The 21,896-nt window shown below is 37.0% G+C and overlaps 2 protein-coding genes across 2 annotated transcripts in view; both read left to right on the top strand.

Annotated features, from left to right (window-relative positions):
• Positions 1–4,259, top strand: part of LOC114644898 (scavenger receptor cysteine-rich type 1 protein M130-like) — a 31,544-nt gene extending 27,285 nt beyond the window's left edge. Inside the window, exon 8 of the mRNA XM_051922474.1 lies at positions 4,209–4,259. Within this exon, the coding sequence (XP_051778434.1) occupies positions 4,209–4,259 (51 nt within the window). The remainder of the gene's footprint in view (positions 1–4,208) is intronic.
• Positions 4,260–5,226: 967 nt separating this feature from the next.
• LOC127526599 (deleted in malignant brain tumors 1 protein-like) lies at positions 5,227–21,175 on the top strand. The gene is made up of 8 exons (XM_051922473.1): positions 5,227–5,247; positions 6,200–6,539; positions 6,982–7,296; positions 9,594–9,737; positions 11,780–11,878; positions 13,982–14,035; positions 14,331–14,384; positions 21,132–21,175. Exons 1-8 carry the CDS (start codon positions 5,227–5,229, stop codon positions 21,173–21,175), a joined length of 1,071 nt encoding a protein of 356 aa, XP_051778433.1.
• Positions 21,176–21,896: the final 721 nt, after the last annotated feature.

The following is a 21,896-nucleotide window of genomic DNA, read 5'->3' as shown; positions in this document are numbered from 1 at the left end:
TTTGATGGCAAATGAGAAAGGGGGTTTAACAAAACAGATCAACCAGCTCCAGACTAAAGCTCACTGGTACAATTAAAAATCTGATAAAAAGGGTGGAATACCCAACAGAGGGTTTCTTTATGTTCCAACAAACTTTAGATTTTAGACATCTAACCACCAACCAGAATTTATTTATTTGGACGGTGTAGGGGTTGCATAGCATTTATGAAATTAAAGTGAGGGAGTGCATTCATTTTACAAATGACCAACTCCTCCACTTAGGGCAGGATCTCGCTCCCAACCCTGAGAGGGCACTCCACCCTTTTCCAGCTGAGGACCATGGTCTCGGATTTGGAGGTGCTGATTCCCATCCCAGCCGCTTCACACTCAGCTGCGAACCGATCCAGAGAGAGCTGAAGATCACAGCCTGATGAAACAAACAGGACAACATCATCTGCAAAAAGCAGTGACCCAATCCTGAGCCCACCAAACCGGACCCCCTCAACACCCTGGCTGCGCCTAGAAATTCTGTCCATAAAAGTTATGAACAGAATCGGTGACAAAGGGCAGCCCTGGTGGAGTCCAACTCTCACTGGAAAAGGCTTCGACTTACTGCCAGCAATGCGGACCAAGCCGTGACACCAGTTGTACAGGGACTGAACAGCCCTTATCAGAGGGTCCAGTACCCCATACTCCCCAAGCACCCCCCACAGGATTCCCCAAGGGACACGGTTGAACGCCTTTTCCAAGTTCACAAAACACGTAGACTGGTTGGGCAAACTCCCATGCACCCTCCAGGACTCTGCAAAGGGTGTAGAGCTGGTCCACTGTTCCACGACTAGGATGAAAACCACACTATTCCTCCTAAATTCGAGATTCGACTTTCTGACGGACCCTCCTCTCAAGGACCCCCAAATAGACTTTTCCAGGGAGGCTGAGGAGTGTGATGCCTCTGTAGTTGTAAAGAGGGGGACCACCACCCCGGTCTGCCAATCCAGAGACACTGTCCCCGATGTCCATGCGATGTTGCAGAGGCGTGTCAACCATGACAGTCCTACAACATCCAGAGCCTTGAGGAACTCCGGGCGTATCTCATCCACCCCCAGGGCCCTGCCATCAAAGAGTATTATGACCACTTCGGTGACCTTAGTCCCAGAGATGGGAGAACCCACCTTCGAGTCCCCAGGCTCTGCTTCCTCATTGGAAGACATGTTAGTGGGATTGAGGGGGTCTTCGAAGTACTCCCCCCACTGACCCACAATGTCCCAAGTCGAGGTCAGCAGCGCACCATCTCCACCATATACAGTGTTGACACTGCATTGCTTCCCCCTCCTGAGACGCCGGATGGTGGACCAGAATCTCCTCAAAGCCATCTGGAAGTCATTATCCATGGCCTCCCCAAACTCCTCCCAAGCCCGAGTTTTTGCCTCAGCAACCAGTGAAGCCGCATTCCGCTTGGTCTGCCGGTACCTATTAGCTGTCTCTGGAGTTCTACAGGACAAAAGGGTCCTGTAGGACTCCTTCTTCAGCTTGATGGCATCCCTCACCGCCGGTGTCCACCAACGGGTTCGGTGTTTGCCGCCACGACAGGCACCAACCACCTTGCGGTCACAGCTCTGGTCAGCCGCCTCAACAATAGAGGCACGGAACATGGCCCATTCGGACTCAATGTCCCCAACCTCCCTCGGGACGTTGTCGAAGTTATGCTGGAGGTGGGAGTTGAAGCCACTTCTGACAGGGGACTCTGCCGGACGTTCCCAGCAGACCCTCACGATACGTTTGGGCCTACCAGGCCTGACCGGCATCCTCCCCCACCAACGAAGCCAACACACCACCAGGTTGTGATCAGTTGACATTGAACCTCCATTGACTTCACGATCAAGAAGATCAGTGAGCTGTGTGCCAGCTGATTATGGGTGGGGTTGTTCCAGAAAGAAAAAAAAAACCTTTCACATAAAAATCTCTTCTGTTAATGACTCTTCATGCAACTGTTCATGTGTTTCTATCTAAAGAAAAGATGTTTATGATACTAAAAATGACTTTTTTTGGCACTACACTTAAGCAGTATAAAAATGTTCATGTTTGGATACTAAGCTGATGTCTATGTGTCTTCATTTGCCACTGGTTAATCTTGTTCATAACTATTCAATGCTCCAAAAGTGAAGGGTGCTGGCAGAGGGAATCATAATATTCATGCTCTGACTATCTCTTCTGGTTTATTGCCCCCAGCCTGCTGCTTGACCAAGATTTTGCCTACTTCAGTTATTTCTGCATCTCATTCGCTAACCGTTTCCTCCTTGGAAAGAGGCTTCCTTACCCCCAACCTCCTGGACAAACTAAATTCACTTAGTAACTGCCATGTCTCGAGGCCTTCCCAGGGCATGGGGGAATTTTGTTGTTTTACTGTTTTATGAGTTTTATCTCTCATTTCACAGAAGGTGGCCTGGTGGTAGTTATATCCTTAACTAAAGCTGTAACCATAAGCAAGACATTTAAAGTGCTAGTGCTCCAACTCTTGAAATATGCTCAATATACATACATACATGAAACATCAATTAAATAAACAAATGTAAACTTTTTGGGTTTTTTTAGGTCAATGTATATGTATGTAAAACCTTTCATTTCTGAACAGGTAAAAGAAAAAAAGAAAATGTAGTGATACCATGCTCAAATGATCCATCTCAGCAACGCTGCCTTGGTAAGTCTACAGCAATTGCTCTCGATTGGATTTTAAATTTTTAACTATTTAAATTTATCTATGCCTTCTTGAATTGGTTTAATCCAAATATTCATCGCAATGGGACATACTGTAGCTTACCCTTATCAAATTTGTATCTGTGTTTCCTTGTTGTTGTTGAAGAACTCAATTTACATTAATAATTGGGATCCATTCTACTAATTCCTTTCATTCTTTTAAATATTTGAATACTGACAGTATTCCAGAAGAGACCTCACAAATGCATTATATAGCATAGCCTTTTTGGTGCCTTAAGCAGTCTTCTGGATTAGTGTGTAAGTAGAAACAAGTGTATTTTAGAGGTCCATATATACTTTATGTAAAAAATTAAACAATAAAATGATATATATATATAAAGAAACTAACATAGTATTAGAGTACTTTTCAGTTTAAAAACTTTAAATCTTTTTAGGCATAAGGCCCAGTGCTTAAGTAAATATAACAAACAGCTGCTAAGGATAAATGACTAGTTTATCTGATGATGTGTAAGGCAGGAACAAGCACGAGTCAAAAGCAAAGCAAAAGAAATCTATCAATCCAAAAGTTTGTTTTAAAAAATTTAGTGAAAATTCAAAGCAAATAGACCACACAAGAATAAGGAAAAAAGGTAGTTACACGTGTAGATTAAAAGGGAAAAAAATTGGAAAAAATGTATCTTCTCTAAACTTAGCTTTCCTTGTTAAACTTTAGTTGTTGCAGTGGTAGTGCTGCTGCTGCTTTGCAGTAAGGAGATAGTGGGTTCGCTTCCCGGGTCCTCCCTGTGTGGAGAGCGCTTTGAGTAGTGAGAAAAGCGCTATATAAATGTAAAGAATTATTATTATTATTACTTCGACTTTAGTACGCCCCTAAACGCACTACAAGTTCAATAAAGCATGTTGTCTTTCATGCTACTGGGCACGTAAGGCATGTGCCCTCCATACCTTACACTCGGCAAGGCAGGCCACTAACTGAGGCTAATTTATAGTCAGAGACGCTAGAAATTGTTAGAATATACTAATTCAATTCAACTTCTGGTGATTGTAAGAACTGCCCATAGACTATGCACTAATAACTAGCAAATGGCTCTTACAGCTAATGTGATCAGTGAAATTCAACAAAGCATTTTTTGCAGTAATTATGCTGTGTTTGCTGGAGTCCTTGTTCAAAGAATTGCTCAGATTGCTTAGACAAACTTTTTTCCAGTTCCCCATGATGCTTTGCAAGGCCAATGTGACATCACAGAGGTGTAACAGCCATTAGCAAAACTTTCGCACATGCGTACTGCAAGATTGTTGTTGATCTGATTCAGGTATATGTGATGTCACAACCCAATCAATACTCCAGCCTTCCACCCTGCATGCATTAAAAAAAAACCCAACAAACTTGCCATATTTCCATTTGAAGGGAATATTAGCTGTGTCATGATCAAGGCTGAATTTTAGAGTCCTATTGCTTTTTCTATGTTAGACTCCATTTTGTATAACCTTTGTTAGTGTCATATTACGTTTTCTAGGGGCGTGGTCTCCAGGGTCGTGACCTTGAGTTCATTGGCACAATGAGATAAAAGGTTAGCGTTTGCATCAGGCTTTTTCCGATATGTGAATAAATGCTTTAAATACTAAAAAAGCATATTTTTTTGCTAATTGATCTTTGTGTCTTGTCTGGTTTTGACTTCTTGCATGATTTTTGAGTTAGATTTTTGCCTCTCATCTGGGTTTTGGTTGCTTCATTTTTATATTTTATTTGTTTTGTTTTTCCTTTTACATGCATCTCCCAGTTCATTTTAAAAAATTAGTTATCTGTTTCCTGCTGAACCAGGACTTGTTCACCATAATTAGCATATTATGAGTACTGCCGGGCGGCACGGTGGCGCAGTGGGTAGCGCTGCTGCCTCGCAGTTGGGAGATCTGGGGACCTGGGTTCGCTTCCCGGGTCCTCCCTGCGTGGAGTTTGCATGTTCTCCCCGTGTCTGCGTGGGTTTCCTCCGGGCGCTCCTGTTTCCTCCCACAGTCCAAAGACATGCAGGTTAGGTGGATTGGTGATTCTAAATTGGCCCTAGTGTGTGCTTGGTGTGTGGGTGTGTTTGTGTGTGTCCTGCGGTGGGTTGGCACCCTGCCCGGGATTGGTTCCTGCCTTGTGCCCTGTGTTGGCTGGGATTGGCTCCAGCAGACCCCCATGACCCTGTGTTCGGATTCAGCGGGTTGGAAAATGGATGGATGGATTACAGACCTTTGTCTCCATATACAGTATATATAGTGGCCTGAAGGGGGTGCTCCAGCTCCCCAAGCCCAGCACAGGCAGACACAGGCACAACTCCAGCACAGAACACAGCGTTTAAACACAGTACAGGAAGCACAAATACACAGCACAGTATTCTTTTGTCTTCTTTCTTAGTGTCATCTTCTCTGTCTCTCTCTGCCTTACTCCTTCCTCCAGCAGAGCTTCATCCTCTTCCTCCCAACTCTTGTTCCTGGAATGAAGTAAGGCTGCTTTTATGCCGCACCCGGGGGTACTTCTGGTGACCCCTTAGCATGATCCAGAAGCACTTCCAGGTGAGGTGGGAGGCCAAAGTAGGGCTCATGAGTCCCTGCAGCTCCCCCTGAAGGCATCCACGGGACACAAAAGGTATGAGTAACAAAACCTCATCTCCAATGAAGCCCAGTGAGATTCAATGCCACTGCAGTAACCCAGGGGTGCTGCCATCTAGTGTTCCGGGGAGGATAATGCCCTATACATGCTCTCTCTCCCCCAGTCCTTCCAGCATAAAGGCATCCTGCCACAGTATATAATATTGTATGTTTTGGTTCTCTGCTCTATGCTACATTTTTGATTGTGGATGTTTTTAATATTTCACTTTAACATTTAAAAGTTGAATTGCTTGTTTACTTTCACTTTTTATAATGTTTTGACTGCAAAATATAGTTGGTAGGATGAGAGGGTGCCTGGTGAAGAGCACAAAAGACAAATGAAAAAGCTGACCAGGCAGAGTAAAGTTGATATACAGATTATCTTATCAGTCCATGATAAGTGTTGTTTAATTTTCAACTTTTCTAATACCCCTGTAGTTGCTGCAATCTGCAATCTACAACTACAGGGGGATAACACTGCTCTCTGTGCCGGGTAAGGTCCGGCTCATAAGATCCTCATTGTTGGGGACCTAAGTGGCTGGACCAGACCAAGGGGTTACCCACATAACACCTGGCTGCAGCAGATAGAAAGTAATTTCCGGAGGGTAGGACTGGACCGCGTATCTGCCTGGGGGGTTGCCAACCGGGATCCCGAGCTGTTTTGATGTGTAGTGGGTGTGGCAACACACTGTACCAGTTCATGCTCCCCAACTTCACTTGACTTAACACCACAAAGCACCGAAAAGAAGCAGACATTCCTCCTTTTTGCCATAAAATTTTACTTTGTTGTGAATCATTTCCATTTGACAAACATCTTACATTATATTTTATATAGTAAAGATTTTCACTGAAGGATTATTCCTGAAGTGAATATTAGTATATTCTGCTGCATTTAATTTCAGAACCAGAATCACTGCGCCTCATTGGTGGTCCACACTCCTGTGCTGGCAGAGTGGAAATGTTGCACCTGGATGTCTGGGGTACAGTCTGTGATGACTCCTGGGATTTGGCAGATGCTCAGGTGGTGTGCAGGCATGTTGGATGTGGAGAGGCAGTGAGCCCACACAGTGAGGCTTCCTTTGGAAGTGGGAACGGCTCGATCTGGCTAGATGAAGTGAACTGCAAGGGCGGTGAACTGAGACTCTGGGACTGTCAGCATGCATCTCTGGGAAACCACAACTGTCATCACAAAGAGGATGCTGGAGTTTTCTGTGCAGGTGATGTAAAAGTCAACCATTTTATGTAGATTAAATTCATCCTTTTGATTTTAATTTGAATATCTGGTCATTCTTTTTGGTGAGGTAGGTATTCGTTGTTTGTACCAAAAAATATTATAGAAATAGAAAGTGTTGATATATTTATAAATAATATATTTTCTTCCACTTACAGGTCTTTAGAACATAAGCATTTGTGCAAAGCTATTTGAAATATTATATTTAATCAGTTTTGGTATTTTACTAAAGTTATTTCATATCATTTTATGAATTTCATTCCATTTTTTTATAATAATTATAACCTTATTACACTCTCAGATTTTAATAATAAATCTTCATGTGATCAACTGATCATTATTTTAAATAGCACTCTTCTTTTAAATACCACTTTATTAAATATATCGTAAACACGGATAATACAATATTCCAATCTTATTGATTTTAGTGCCGAAAGAAGTCCAGTTAGTGCAGGGGACTACAGCCTGTTCTGGTCGTGTGGAAATATTATATGGTGATACATGGGGAACTGTTTGTGATGATTCATGGGATCTGAAGGATGCTCAGGTGGTATGCAAACAAGTGGGTTGTGGCACTGCACTGAGCAGAGAGACAAGACCCAGCTTTGGACAAGGTAATGGCACCATCTGGCTGAATAAAGTCACTTGCAGTGGCACAGAAGATCACCTTTGGGATTGCCAGCACTCTCTGCTTCGCCAGAATAACTGCACTCATGAGCAAGATGTCGGAGTAATCTGTGCAGGTGAGACAAATAAATGGGACTGAGTGTTAGTTAAAAATAAGAATGGAACTAAGGACATCTTTAGGTAATGTAGTACATTCTTAAACCTGCTTAATGAAATTGCCAAAAGTGCAAGAAATAAATTCTAAATCAAATAAAAGAAGATAAAACAGTAATCTAACTTTGCCAATACTGTAAGCTCACTCTGCCATGTTGATTGCATAGAATGCAGTAAATGTCTTAAAAATCTACAGTTTAGCAGTTTGTTATTGAAAGATAGTGGAAGGCTTATGATAGAGTGCCACGTCCAGGGGTCTGGAGGTACATGAGAGAGAAAGAAGGACCAGAGAAGTATATGAGGATTGTCCAGGATATGTATGAGGGAGTTAGGACTTAGGTCAGAAGCAGAGATGATGTAACAGACAAGATCCCAGTTAGAATAGGTCTGCAGCAGGGATCTTCTTTAACTCCTTACCTCTTTAAATTTGCTATTGATGTATTGAGTCATGTGATTAAAGATCAATCCCTTGGTGCAGGCTTTTTGCTGATGACATTGTATTATGTAGCACCAGAAAAGAAGAAATGGGGAGGAAGCTGGAAGAATGGAGAAGGGCTTTGGAAGAGAGAATAGGAAGAAGACAGAACACAGAGAAGATAGAAGTTTAATGATGATCAGGATTCAGATGCTGGCCTGCATAGAGAGCTATTGAAAAGAGTGGATAAATTTAAACATCTAGGATCAGTGGTAGCCTAAGATAGAAAATTACATGCAGAGGTAACACATAAAGTGCAGTGTGAATGGAACAATTGGAAGAAGGTATCAGGAGTATTGTGTGATTGGAGATTTAAGGAAAAGGTTAAAGATAAAGTTTTTAAGACAGGGCAGTGCAGTAATGGGAGCACTAGAGAAGAAGTCAGATGTGTCAGAAATAAGAATGTTGAGATGGATGTGTGGAGTTACAAAAAAGGACAGAAAAGGAAATGAGACAATCAGAGGTACAACAAAGTGGGAGATGTATCAAAAAAGTAAAGGAAAGTAGGTTGAAGTGGTATCTACATGTGATGAGGAAAGATAATTAATATATGGGCAAAAGAGTGATGGGAATGAAAGTACAGGGGAAGAGAAGGAGAGGGAGGCCAAAGCTTAGGTGGACGGATAAAGTAAAGGAAGAAGTGAAGGAAAAAGGCTTGACTGATGAGGTGGTGCAGAACCAAACTGTTTGGAGAAGGTTGATCAAGTGCACTGACCCTACTCAGAAGTGGAAAAAGATGAAGAGGAAGAAAGGAGAGGAAGAGAGTGTACATCAGAATCAGAATCAGCTTTATTGGCCAAGTATATGTACACATACAAGGAATTGGACTCCAGTTTTACCTACAGTAGGAGAGGTTTTCTTTTTCTAACATATGATTTAAGTATGACATGGGACTCTTGAATAAGTTCTATACCGGTAGCTCTAATAATTTGAATATGACATTTACAGCATTTTGCAATTAAACCTCATTCGTTTCCAGAATAAAATTAAGTATTAATAAACTTAATTATTCATTTTGCAATTGTTTGTATAATTCATTGCTTAAAAAGGAAATGGTTTTAAATATACATTTTCTCATATGTATAATGCATAAAAATCCTTTTCATTAAATGGATATTTTCTTTTAAAATTTGAACACTACACATTTTCCAAATTCCCTTATTCAAAGCAGGGTCACAGGGAAGCTAGAGCTTATCCCAGAAATCATCAGGCAGGAGGCAGGAACAACATCTGAAGAGGATGCCAGTTCTTCACATGGTGAACACACATGCACCCACACATGCCAGGAGCCAATTTAACACTACCAGTCCACCTAACATTCAGTGCTCGGAGGAAACCCACACAGACATGGGGAGAACATGCAAACTCCACGCATGGAGCACATGGAGCCTGAACCTTGGTTGCCTTCTTGCAATGCAGCAACAAACAAAATATATAACTGATTTTATTTTAAGTCACACATCCCTCATTTTTCACTTGCTTTTATCCTTGTTCCTTTTGGAGTATTTATTCATCAAAGTGATTAAAACAAGTGCTTCACAAACTCAGCATCCTATATTGAATCCAATGCCTGATCATTGGTTGTGTGAAGTTTGCACATTTTATTTTTCTTCCACCTCCCCAAAGACATGCATGTTTAGTTATTTAGCAATCCTAAACTGATCTTTGTGATTGAGTGGCTCTTTCTGAAGCCTGGTTCCTGAATTGTACCCAGTGCTGATGCCTGGTGAACATGAGTGAGTAAGTGAGTTTAACAATGCTATGTTACTGTTCCCTTTTGTTTAGATATTTCCAAGTCCACACCATCAAATGCAGCCCAGAAAGACCAGAGCATTCTGATGATCATGTGCTTCATATTGGGAGCTTTGCTTTTTGTAACATTCATTCTCATCTTTGGGCAGTACCTACAAAAGCAAGATCTAAGAAGGCGTGAGTTGACTGATAACTCCATTGTTTTCCTTTATTTTGTAAAATATTATTATTATTATTATTATTATTATTATTATTATAAGAAGAAGAACCATCTTGAGTATCATTCTGCAGGTTATGTGACAATGAACTGCATTAAGCATGTTTAACAGTTAATGAACAGAACAAAGCTCATGGAAAATGAAAGTTAAATAATAATAATAATAATAATAATAATAATAATAATAATAATAAATGTTTCTTTTTGGGATGGGTTGTATGAATTCTGTTTTTGTCCTGGGTCTACATTGTCTGTTTTTGGCTTTTCTTTCCTACATTTACACATTGTCCTACATTTACACATTGTGGCCACTTTGGCCACATAAACCTGTATAACCACAGACTCTCATGTATAGTACAAGGCAAGGAAAAGGCCTTAGGCAACAGGGTACTGATTGGGGTAGTATGTCCTGCAGACACAATGGATTCCCCAGAAGGACTAGAAGATGAGGCACCAAGGAAACCTGGAAGGTAAAGACGGTGCACTCTCTGGGCATCATAGGGCAGGTAGTCCAGCCTGTGCAGAAGATCTTTCACCCTCATTATAAGGGTAGAGTCAGGCCACAGAGGACTGGGTGATGGTTAAAAGACTTTTGGACCAGTAGAGGGTAGAGTATTGTCTCAGGAGGACAGAGCAGGTACCAGATGTCACTTTTAGTAGGAGGTGTAGAAGAAAGGTTAGTGTTATGGAAAGTTCCTTTAAATAACAGCTGATATCACCATTACGATGGTTCTTGTGGACATCTTTTATTAGAATAGATCTCATGGAGCCTGCATATGAATATCTGAGTTAACTATGACAAGACTAAAGAAGTATGGGAGAGCATTATCTTATGAATGCTAGGATAACGGCATGTAAAACTCACACCTTACATCAGTCAGAATAAAGTGAATAGTATAATCTGTGTAACACTCTATGTTTTGGAGAGATAGAAATGTACCAAAATATCTAGTTAGATTAATTCTTTGGGAAAACATCTTATTATTGAATCAGAACTTGTTATATATAAATACTATAGTTAAAAAAAGAGACTTATCAGTAGAAAATCAGAAGAGACAAAAATAAATCTTTGTGTTTTTCAAAGTTCTTGCAAACTAAGATATAAAGTACAAAGCAAAAAAAAAAAAATTGTTTTTATCTTCCAATATTCCACATATGGTTGCCCATGAGATGTGATCCTCTGAAGGTAACTGATGACACAGGGGTTCAAGGATACTACGGCTATTAAAAATAACTCTAATCTGATGTCCCATTTAAAAATCCAGGGCTGCTCCTGAATGCAAAAGTAATTTCAGGGTTTGACCAAAAATGACTGTGTTATAGTGTGATAGTGAAAAATGAGAGCAAAAAGAACTCGGACGGCAGGATGGAAAAAAAAAAGCCAGGATAGAAAGAGAAAGGGTTGAGAGGTAGGCTAAGAAGTAATTTGTGCTTCATTGGTGGGTAAATTGATGAAATCCGGAAAGTCCTGGAGCTATGAGATGACTGTGTGGGATATGTTTGGAATTTCTCTCTTATTTTGAAGGTCCTCTGTTAGTGATGCCACCCTCATTGTTTACACTATGTGTGCCATCTTTCTTAATCTTTGACTTGCTCTTCAAAATCACCATTAAAACATATCATTAAAAGATATTCACATTGATATAAGACTATTAATGTAGTAGCATATAGTCTTTCAAGTTACAATGCAAAAGAGAAAAAAAAAAGATTTTATCACAAACTCCATCAACCTATTGCAGAGTGTTTATTAACAGCCACACACTCCAACCTCTATTGTTTTTTAGAAATATTGATGCCTTTGAGAACCATGTAAAGCATTAAATTTAACACTGATTTATAATTATTATTTATCAATCCTTTTTTTAACCCCCGGTGTAGCAAGGAGATTAATAATAGTGGAAACCAGACATAGTGCTGAGTGTGTCACATACAGGTACAGAGAATTTGCCTCATTATTAAGAAATTGTAGCCTTCATTAAAATGCTCACGTTTTCCATTCCAGAGATCGAAGAATGGGAAGTCACTTACTACCCTCAACAAGACATGTATTATGAAGAAATTGAGTATAAATTAGGAAGAACATACAGTTTACCCAGAAAAGGTAAGGTAAAACTAATCAATTGGATAATAGGAGAGGTTTTTTTCTCATTCTAAGAATAAGACATCCTTGTGGGACTGACACTTGTTTTATATCTTTTCACATTACCAAATATAAATAAAAATATAAGAAATTTATTACTAATATATTTGTTTGACTTGCCTTACTCTGACGTTGACTAGTACAGTAGGTAGTCAATGGGTTGTGTGATCAGTTTAAGTGTTTAAATATGCTTAAAATATGTCAGTTTAGTGTTTAAATATGGGTGAGATCTGACTGGAGTGCTGGATTCAATTATGAGCATTTTTCCTTGTTTTGCTTTTCCTCTTTATCTCCTGGTGAAGATAGATGATTGTTAGGTTAACAGTTAGTATTAGCAGAAACATATTGTGGGTGGGGGGTCTGAGAATTAAGAATGTGCTTGAGATAGATAGATAGATAGATAGATAGATAGATAGATAGATAGATAGATAGATAGATAGATAGATAGATAGATAGATAGATAGATAGATAGATAGATAGATAGATAGATAGATAGATATTTTATTAATCCCAAGGGGAAATTCACATACTCCAGCAGCAGCATATTGATACAAAAAACAATATTAAATTAAAGAGTAATAAAAATGCAGGTATAACAGACAATAACTTTGTATAATGGTAACATTTACCCCCCCCGGGTGGAATTGAAGAGTCGCATAGTGTGGGGGAGGAACGATCTCCTCAGTCTGTCAGTGGAGCAGGACAGTGACATCAGTCTGTCGCTGAAGCTGCTCTTCTGTCTGGAGATGACACTGTTTAGTGGATGCAGTGGATTCTCCATAATTGATAGGAGCCTGCTGAATGCCCGTCGCTCTGCCACAAATGTTAAACTATCCAGCTCCATGCCAACAATAGAGCCTGCCTTCCTCACCAGTTTGTCCAGGCGTGAGGCGTCCTTCTGCTTTATGCTGCCTCCCCTTCTTTATGACTTGTTTCTCAGCATTGACTGGTCATAACATGTGATCTGATCTTCATGTAAGTCACAAGTATAGACAATATACTTAATATATATACTAGACAATATACTAGACAATATACTAGATAATATAATAACTTTAGATATGCACAGAAAGTGGAAGCGTGCATTCTGTTTGGCACAAAACAGTCTAATTCCTACAAAATAAGTTTCCTGTGACTAGTCAGGTGTCAGCTTTTTGGTGTGTTATTTTTAAACTGTTATTCTTAAGTGCTCTCTTTTTAATGTACACAACAATTGATCACAATACCATATGTAGGGATTAATAAAATGTGTAATTACTTTTTTAAATGGTGTAATTTTTAAAAATGTCTAAATTTATTGTTTAACCTTCACAATTTTCATATCATAGTAATTCTGCCTTCTAGAAATAAGCACTGACATATTTGATCATGAAGACTGTGGTTTGATATACTTGGAGTATTAGAGTAGGTGTATGACAATAATGGTCAAGAGCTTCATTTTAGATGGCATTATTCAACTTCAGTGACTAATAATTTTTAGGTTAACAGTTAGTATTAGCAGAAACATATTGTGGGTGGGGGGTCTGAGAATTAAGAATGTGCTTGAGATAGATAGATAGATAGATAGATAGATAGATAGATAGATAGATAGATAGATAGATAGATAGATAGATAGATAGATAGATAGATAGATAGATAGATAGATAGATCTTTATTTGACCACAAGGGGAAATTTGGCTTTTTACAGAAGCTCTTTAAATTAACAAATACATAAATAGATCTACAATAAATACATACACCAACACTATGGTGCAACCACATGCACAAGAATGACTAAAAAGCAAGAAATGAAAACAGATACATTCCAGTTTTGTTAAAAGTGGATGTTGCAAAAATCATTTTTAATCTCCGAGTGCCCGAGTTGGGATGCCATTTTCCTTCTAGAGCAGCATAAATTAATTACAGGAGAGGCTGTTTGAGTGATTGAACAGTCCAATATGTGGAAAGGGCACTAAATAAGTGACAATAAAGTTAAGCATTAACTGCGAGATAATAAAACCTATTACAGAAACATTTCAGAACATGATTTCTTCTCTAATTTTATTGTATTTTTCTCCTTTCCAGGCAGCATGCTTTATGATAACATATCATATGATGATGTTATGAATGACTATGCAGGTACAGACATTAATACTGATTTCAGATTGATATAATTTTTTCTGTGCGTACAAAATACAACAACATTCAATTTCTGTATAAAATAAACCATAAAAAAATTAATGTACAAATAAATAAATAAATAAATAATGTGTACATTATTTAATTTGGAAGTTAGGTTCTTCCATTTTAATACAGTCAAATACAGTTATTTCTGTACAAATAAACATAAAAAATCCAGAAACTCTGCTGACTATTATATATCTTACTTTGTAACTCTCTCATTAACATGCCAAGTCATCTTTATATTTTACAGATAATTTTGCCTCTGGTGATATACCATATGATGATGTTGTGGATGAAAATGCAGGTACAGTAAGCTTCTAAATGGTGTACAACAATTGGAATACAAATAAAAGCAGGGCTTGCAGCCAATCTGCTGTAATGAACACTTTTTGAATTTAAATTTTATTCTATGCCCTGCTAATTACTAAAATATTAAAGTACTGAAATTCAAGAAATGACATGCAAACACAGAAGCTTGATTTTTGTTGTTTTATTAAAAATTGCATTTTTTAAAAGTGCTTTTAGAATTTGGTGTAGCACTATAAATTAACAATATTTCATTAGATTACATTTTAAGATAATATTTATGTAATAATTATGCTTGTTTGTAATGCAAATAAAGAAGGCATTTTGGGAAAGTACCTAAATACAAAACATTTAATAATAGAGATTAATAACAACATTTATCTGTATTGTACATTTTCATACTAAGGTGATTTATAAAAAGTAAAAGAGAACTACATTACAAAAGAAAAAAGAAATAATAAAAAATGAAAAGAAAGTACAAAGAAAGAAACAAAAATATGAGTTAGGATGGGTCCTAACAGAATTAAGAATAGCATAAAATGCTATTAACTATAATACTTTTTAATAGTTATATGATGAAGTTCAGGAGTCCAGTGCTGTGGGCAGATAGATAGATAGATAGATAGATAGATAGATAGATAGATAGATAGATAGATAGATAGATAGATAGATAGATAGATAGATAGATAGATAGATAGATAGATAGATAGATAGATAGATAGATAGATACTTTATTAATCCCAAGGGGAAATTCACATACTCCAGCAGCAGCATACTGATAAAGACAATATTAAATTAAAGGGTGATAAAAATGCAGGTATACAGACAGACAATAACTTTGAATAATATTAACGTTTACCACCCCAAGGGGGTGGAATTGAAAAGTCGCATAGTGTGGGGGAGGAAAGATCGCCTCAGTCTGTCAGTGGAGCAGGACAGAGACAACGTATAAGCATATGGCCGGGGAGGAAATAATATTACATAACTCTGAGAACTGAATTTGAAGTAATTGATATAAGAAAATGAGTGAATGGATAATATAATAATAACAGTGACAAGGCCATGATCAGTTGTTTGTTAAATTATAGCTCTACTTTGTTATTACACTCATGAAAATCATAGAATTCTTCGTCCAATGAGTCAGTGCCTTAATGTGGTGAAGTGGTTTGCGTGATCAATGATCTCTTGAGTGATGCTAATGGGAGTCATGTACTCCTGATAGTGCCACCTATGGCACCAAGTGAGAGGAAAGGTCCTGAGTAAGACTGACTCAACCACCCCTTTGTCCCACCAAGGGTTTCAAAGTAGCGCAGCTTCCTCCTGTCCCTTGTTGACCTGCACAACAGGAAGTGAAGCAGTGTGATTGAGGCTTGTACACCCTCACTACCAACTGAGACAGCGCAGGCTGTCAGAGATGGACAAATGACATGACAACATCAAATCCTGTCTTTAAATATGTAAATGTTGACTTATGACAATGATAATGTTGTTCCAGTATGCAAAATTAGAAAAAAAACATAAAATGTCTTCTTTGTTTTTCTTTGACAGAGAGTATTCATTCAGAAAACCTTCCCTTTAAATATGTGAAGAATAAGGAAACTGACTAGGTAATTGAATGTTTTGATGGTTGAAAAATAAAGCACCTTTTTCTTGCAAACAGACATAGAGTTCTTATTCTTTCTTACATCACTGTGCTTATGAAAGAAATATGCAATTTATTATAGAACACAAAAAAAAAACCCTTAAATATGGGGTGTAATACAATTGCACAATCTTGTCTCACATCTCTAGGCAGTCTATGTTCATTTCAGAGACAGATATCTATCTTTATGAATTCCAGATACTGCTACTCCAGGAATTGCTTTGATTTGGTTGACCATTGTTTTATGCTTTTTCAAACTGGGTTACATGATTAGTTTTTCCTTCTTCAACTTTGTATTTTGACCTTCTGCCTGTTGCCTGACTGCTTTTCCTGGTTGTTTTCTGTAAAAAAAGGCATATGGTCATTATTAGCAAAATCATGACAAGTATAAATCAAGGAGTATTATATTCCAACTGTATAATGTGTTAACAAGATCATGTCTCCTGTGTATACTTCCAGATGTGTCAACAAATGACTTAATATTTCCCAGTACTGTGCAAAGAAGAGACGGCTGTCTTAATGTATGGGCACAAGCAGCACTACCCCGGTGCCTCAGGAACACAGAGGCCCACAATGCTTATGCATGTTTCTGCTTTGCTGTCGAAGCAGGGTCCCCAGGGCAACTACTTTGCTCAGGAGCCTATGATGCCGTTAAGATGGCCCTGAGACACCCAGAGCATTCAGGGAATATTGGGTCTACCCTACCCAAAATGATAAAGGATTTAAACATATTTATTCATGAGTAGAGAAGGGGGACCTAATTCAGACATTTAATATCCATGAAGGGAATGGTAAAGATGATCCAGTAGAATTCATTTAGTTAAACCATACACTCAAGGATGTACATTTTGAAATAAAATAGGGATACAAGAAGAACATCCTAACACAAAGGGTCACAAAAATTAAAAGAATTAAAATAAAAAACAGCTGAGTCATGTTGCAAAACCTTGACAGCATTTTGAAAGTATCTGGAAGACAAATTAGAACCTTTGTGAACATTATAACCAAATGAGCTTGATCAACTGAACCGTTTTATCTAATTTAAGTAATGCAATGTCCATTATTTGTTATTATTATATCTATATAATATATATATATATATATATATATATATATATATATATATATATATATATATATATATATACATATATATATTTATTTATTTATTTATTTATATATATATATATATATATATATATATATATATATATATATATATATATATATATATATATATATATATATATATATCCTTTAAATTAATATTTTTGTATGTTCTTAAAAGTTTATTCAAGTTCTTATAAATGGTATACTGACATGTACTATACCTGCTTACCACCTTCCTGTATATGGTTATACAATTGCTACAAAAATTATTATAGTGTATCTAAGTGCTTCATTCAAAAATTTCAAATATACTGACTGTAAGTATCATTGAAACTTACATTTGCCAACATAGTAAGGTGCTTTTCAAAGAACACAACAATAAAATTCAAAGCAATAACATACAGCATCAAATACAATGATTTTACAAATCACTGTCTTGACACAAAAATCCATTAACACACAGAATAAGTAACTAAGTAGTTTGGTACAGAGTAGGCATTAGGGACCTACAGATGTCGAGGTGAACAAGACTGGCAAGCCTGTGAGGCTCAATGGCCTGTTTTTATTACAGTTGTTCTAATGTTCATCTCACTATCCAACCCTTTTTTTACAAAAAAAAATCCATTCATCCATCCACCCTTCCTCCCATCCATTCATTTTTAAAACCTGCCTAATCCAATTTAGGATCTCAACAGTATTAGGCGCAAGATATAAACCAACCCTGGATGGAATGCCATTGCTCAGATTTTAAATGTATACACTCATATCTTAGGGCAGCACAGTGGTGCAGTGGTAGTGCTGCTGCCTCACAGTAAGGAGACCTGGGTTCGCTTCCTGGATCTATCCTGCGTGGAGTTTGCATGTTCTCCCCGTGTCTGCGAGGGTTTCCTCCAGGCGCTCCGGTTTCCTCCCACAGTATCTTTGTACTGCATAATACTGACTCTGAACCAATGCTTCTGGATGACTGCTCCTTATCTGTGCCCTTCATCTCTTGTACATGTTAAGGACACAATGATGTGCCCAATGATTATTATGAGCCCAGTAAACCAGGATTAGAACACATCAATGACATAAAGAAGCAAAAGGGTTAAAAACTGTGAGGACAAATTAAATCTATAAACAAGTTTAAGGAGCAAGATGAAATCAAAGGTCAAAGACAGAATGAAGTTGTTACCAAAACACAAAATTCTATCTCATAAAAATGAAATTACTATCGCTAAGTGTTTTGAAGGTTGTTGTATCCAGTGATGGACAGAATAACGTGCCATCAGCATCATATTTATATTGTCACATTCAACTATATCATCATTATGAATACTTAAGCTATGTGACGGAATTCAAAATGGCATTGTGTAAATAAAGGAAATATGGTGGTAAAGAAAACCAGGTTCGTAGTTTCAAAAGCAACTGTAAAATTAAGATCAGAAATTAAATCCTCCTATAAAAAAGGAATAGACAAAATAATATCTATTCAACTTCAGTATTGTGTTTTCAAATAATCTTGCACACGATGTTTGCTTCTACTCATTTGCATTTATTGCACTTTATAGTCGTGAAATACTATCTGAATAATTAACAGAGACCTTCAATTGATGGAGCTGGTAGAAATCAAATGAAACCACATCTCTATTGATGAACTCAGAAAACCAATATTTTTGTTCCATTACAATCATCAGCATTACAGTCAACTATAAATACATGCTATGTAAAACTTAATTATTATGTCCTCATATGCTGACCCAATGCTGTGCCTTACAGGTCTTGCTTGACCTGATTCTGACACTGCTTTTTAGATATCCTGGAAATCAAACTTTTCACCCCAAACCTATTCTGTATTGGTTGACCATCTTAACCTCTAGTACCGATAATTCTAACTTTTAGAACAGATGACTTAATATTTTTCTATGGGTTGTTAAGACACAAAGCACCTTAAATGCAGGCAAATTCATTAAGGTCAAAGGTTGCTGAAAACTGACCAAAAGACATGGCAGTTGTGTCGAAGCTGTACAAAAATATATCATTTGAAAAATGCTTTGCGTTTTGTAAATTTGTAAAATAGGTAGTGGATGGGTAGTGGCAGTCACCATCATGAAATGAATAAGTGCATTAAAAAGTTAAACGGAATTGAGGTGTCGTCATCTAGGAGACTGAGCAATTGTCTGAAAAGCAGGATAGAAAGAAAAAAAAACAGACTTAAAGCAAAGATGGCTTAAGGCGTTTACATTTTTGCACTCTTTTTATTCAAAAGTCATTCAGTCATATCTTGTTGGTCTGCAATTTTTTTTCCTCTCTTGTCATAAATTTTACAGTGTTCTTTATATATCTGAGGATGCTGAATTGCTCTATTTCATCCAGCTTTTGAGAAATGAATGTCGAAAATGAAAAAAAGCACTATTTCAGACAAAAATTCTAATGATTTTTCAAAATTAATTACCTAAGCTTGAAAACATATGTATTATACAGTACATATATTATTTTATATACAATTATTACTTGTAAAAAGTAGTTACATAGTATTAGTTTCCCCTTTACTAAATTTCTGAAGGTGTTTCACAGTGTAAAGACCAACAGATGTCTCCAAACATAGACTCACTCCGCTTTCCAACATAATGTCTCTCCATCTGAGCAATGTCCTTACGGGACCACTCCCCATGTTCAACTGAGACCAGGAAAAAAGCCAAATCACAGTATAAGAAATTATTTTTTAAACACATATTGCACCTAAGTGATAGGTAGGAAGAAAATGAAGCTTCTCAACTAGCTCTTTGTAGTTTGTTTGCTGCCTTTGTATTCCCAAGAAAACTTTTTATTTTTCAATAATGGAAGGGTGTGTTTTTTTGTGTGCCTACCTGTATGGTCGACACAATGAATCGATCAACTCAACCTTGTATATTTCTGTAAAAACCATTTAAACAGCTGCTTTTTCTCTTCTAGACAAAACAAATCATCTTTCTGACCTTCTAAATATAATTCCTGGCTATTCTGAAGGAATTAAGAAGACAGAAAAAAATAAAGTTTGAGAACAAAAATTTGTAGCAATTACCTGATTTTGCGTTGTTTCCACCTGAACTAACATTAAGAACGAGGAAAATGTCCATTTTTCAGCTCAAAAGTATGCTTACATCAGTAATACTGTAAGCATAGAATTTACTTATACCATAAAACAAATGTAAACAATTTTTTTAACTGCATCTGATAAATCACAGAAACTGTTAATGGTAGAGGAATTCCAATTTCAGAAATTAATTCAGCACTCATAAATTTATAAACTACGCCATTTTTTTGCGCGGGAGGATTCTGGTAAAGACCAATTTATAATGTACAATGAATATTCTATATTAAGTCTCAGATGTATTTAGACTTAAAGAATTTTGGATGCATTTCTCACAAGGCGGATTAAAAAAGCTGGGTAACTTTTTTTCATTCACCATAGAATAATGTTCTATAAACAGTGGTTAAACATACAGTTTGCTGAATTCTCTTTGACTTTGCTTTGTAAATTCCATGTGATTGATTAAAGGAGTTTAAGCATTTGCTATGCCATGAGATCAAATCTCAGATTTCAGATTCCTAAGGTTCATCAGTGGTTGCAGTATAGGAATGAAAACCCAGAACAATGCAAGAGTTTCCTAATTTACAAAACAGAATTTACCCAGATCCAAACTTTACAGTATTTCATGTCAAACTTCCACTAATTGCAAGAAACCTCGCTAATGAGCTAGGCTTCTGTTTCCTTGAAACTTAAGGAATATATAATGTGAGAAAATCAGGACATTCATTCATTCTATAAGATTTATTTTGATAACAAGACACTGGGCTCAGAAAAGGAATTTAAGGTCTTTCTACTTAAATGAGTTATTGTATGCAGCTTCTTTCACTTTTGTTAAACAGTTTTAGGTAAAAATAAATATATTCACAATATGTTTATTTTGCAACATTTGGAACATGTTTTATTCCTTGTATCATAAGGTATATCATCATTTGTCATTGCAGGTATGAAAACCATCACCCAACAGAAGAATCCAACAGCAATTTGAGATATTTTATTGTTAAATGAAAGAAGGAATTGAAAAATAAAATTGAAGATTAAGGGAAGAGCAGACAATTTAGTCTCCACCACAAAGCTCCAGGTTGAGATGATCCCTTAACATTTTAAAATTGATTAAAAATATCTTGCTTCATATTTTGCCATATTTTGAGCCTACTTATATTTTTGCATATATGTTATTGTTATTTTTTAATTATTTTTAGCTATTAAAACATTATTTTAGGGTGTTAAATATTATGTTTCAATTTTATACATTCAGATTATCATGTGAGATTACCATCAAGGAAAATCTGAATAAGCACCAAGACAATTTTTCCATACCAGATTGATACCAATCCCATAAACCAACTGTGTCGCAGCAGACAGGTTGAGACACTCTAGACAACAGATAAAGAGATTGGAGATCTATTTATTTTTCATCAGAATTTATTGATAAATGAATAGTACAGATAAATAGGATTAGATTTTATTAATATACAATTGCTTTGGAAATATATATGAATTGATGGCATTTAGATATTTTGTTACTGATTTTAATACTCCTGTGACTCATCAGAGGCCAGGATTTTAATTGTGGCATTCTCATTTTCATATTTTTTACGCTTCCCATAAGGACCTTCATGATGAATTTTCTAGAATTGAATTAATGATGCTTGTGCACATAATATGGACTAAATATTAAGCTACAAAACATGCATATTATTTCTGAG

This window comes from Erpetoichthys calabaricus, chromosome 2 (genome assembly GCF_900747795.2).
Source record: "Erpetoichthys calabaricus chromosome 2, fErpCal1.3, whole genome shotgun sequence".
In the NCBI taxonomy this organism is placed as follows: domain Eukaryota; kingdom Metazoa; phylum Chordata; class Cladistia; order Polypteriformes; family Polypteridae; genus Erpetoichthys; species Erpetoichthys calabaricus.
This window is presented reverse-complemented; position numbering and strand designations above follow the sequence as displayed.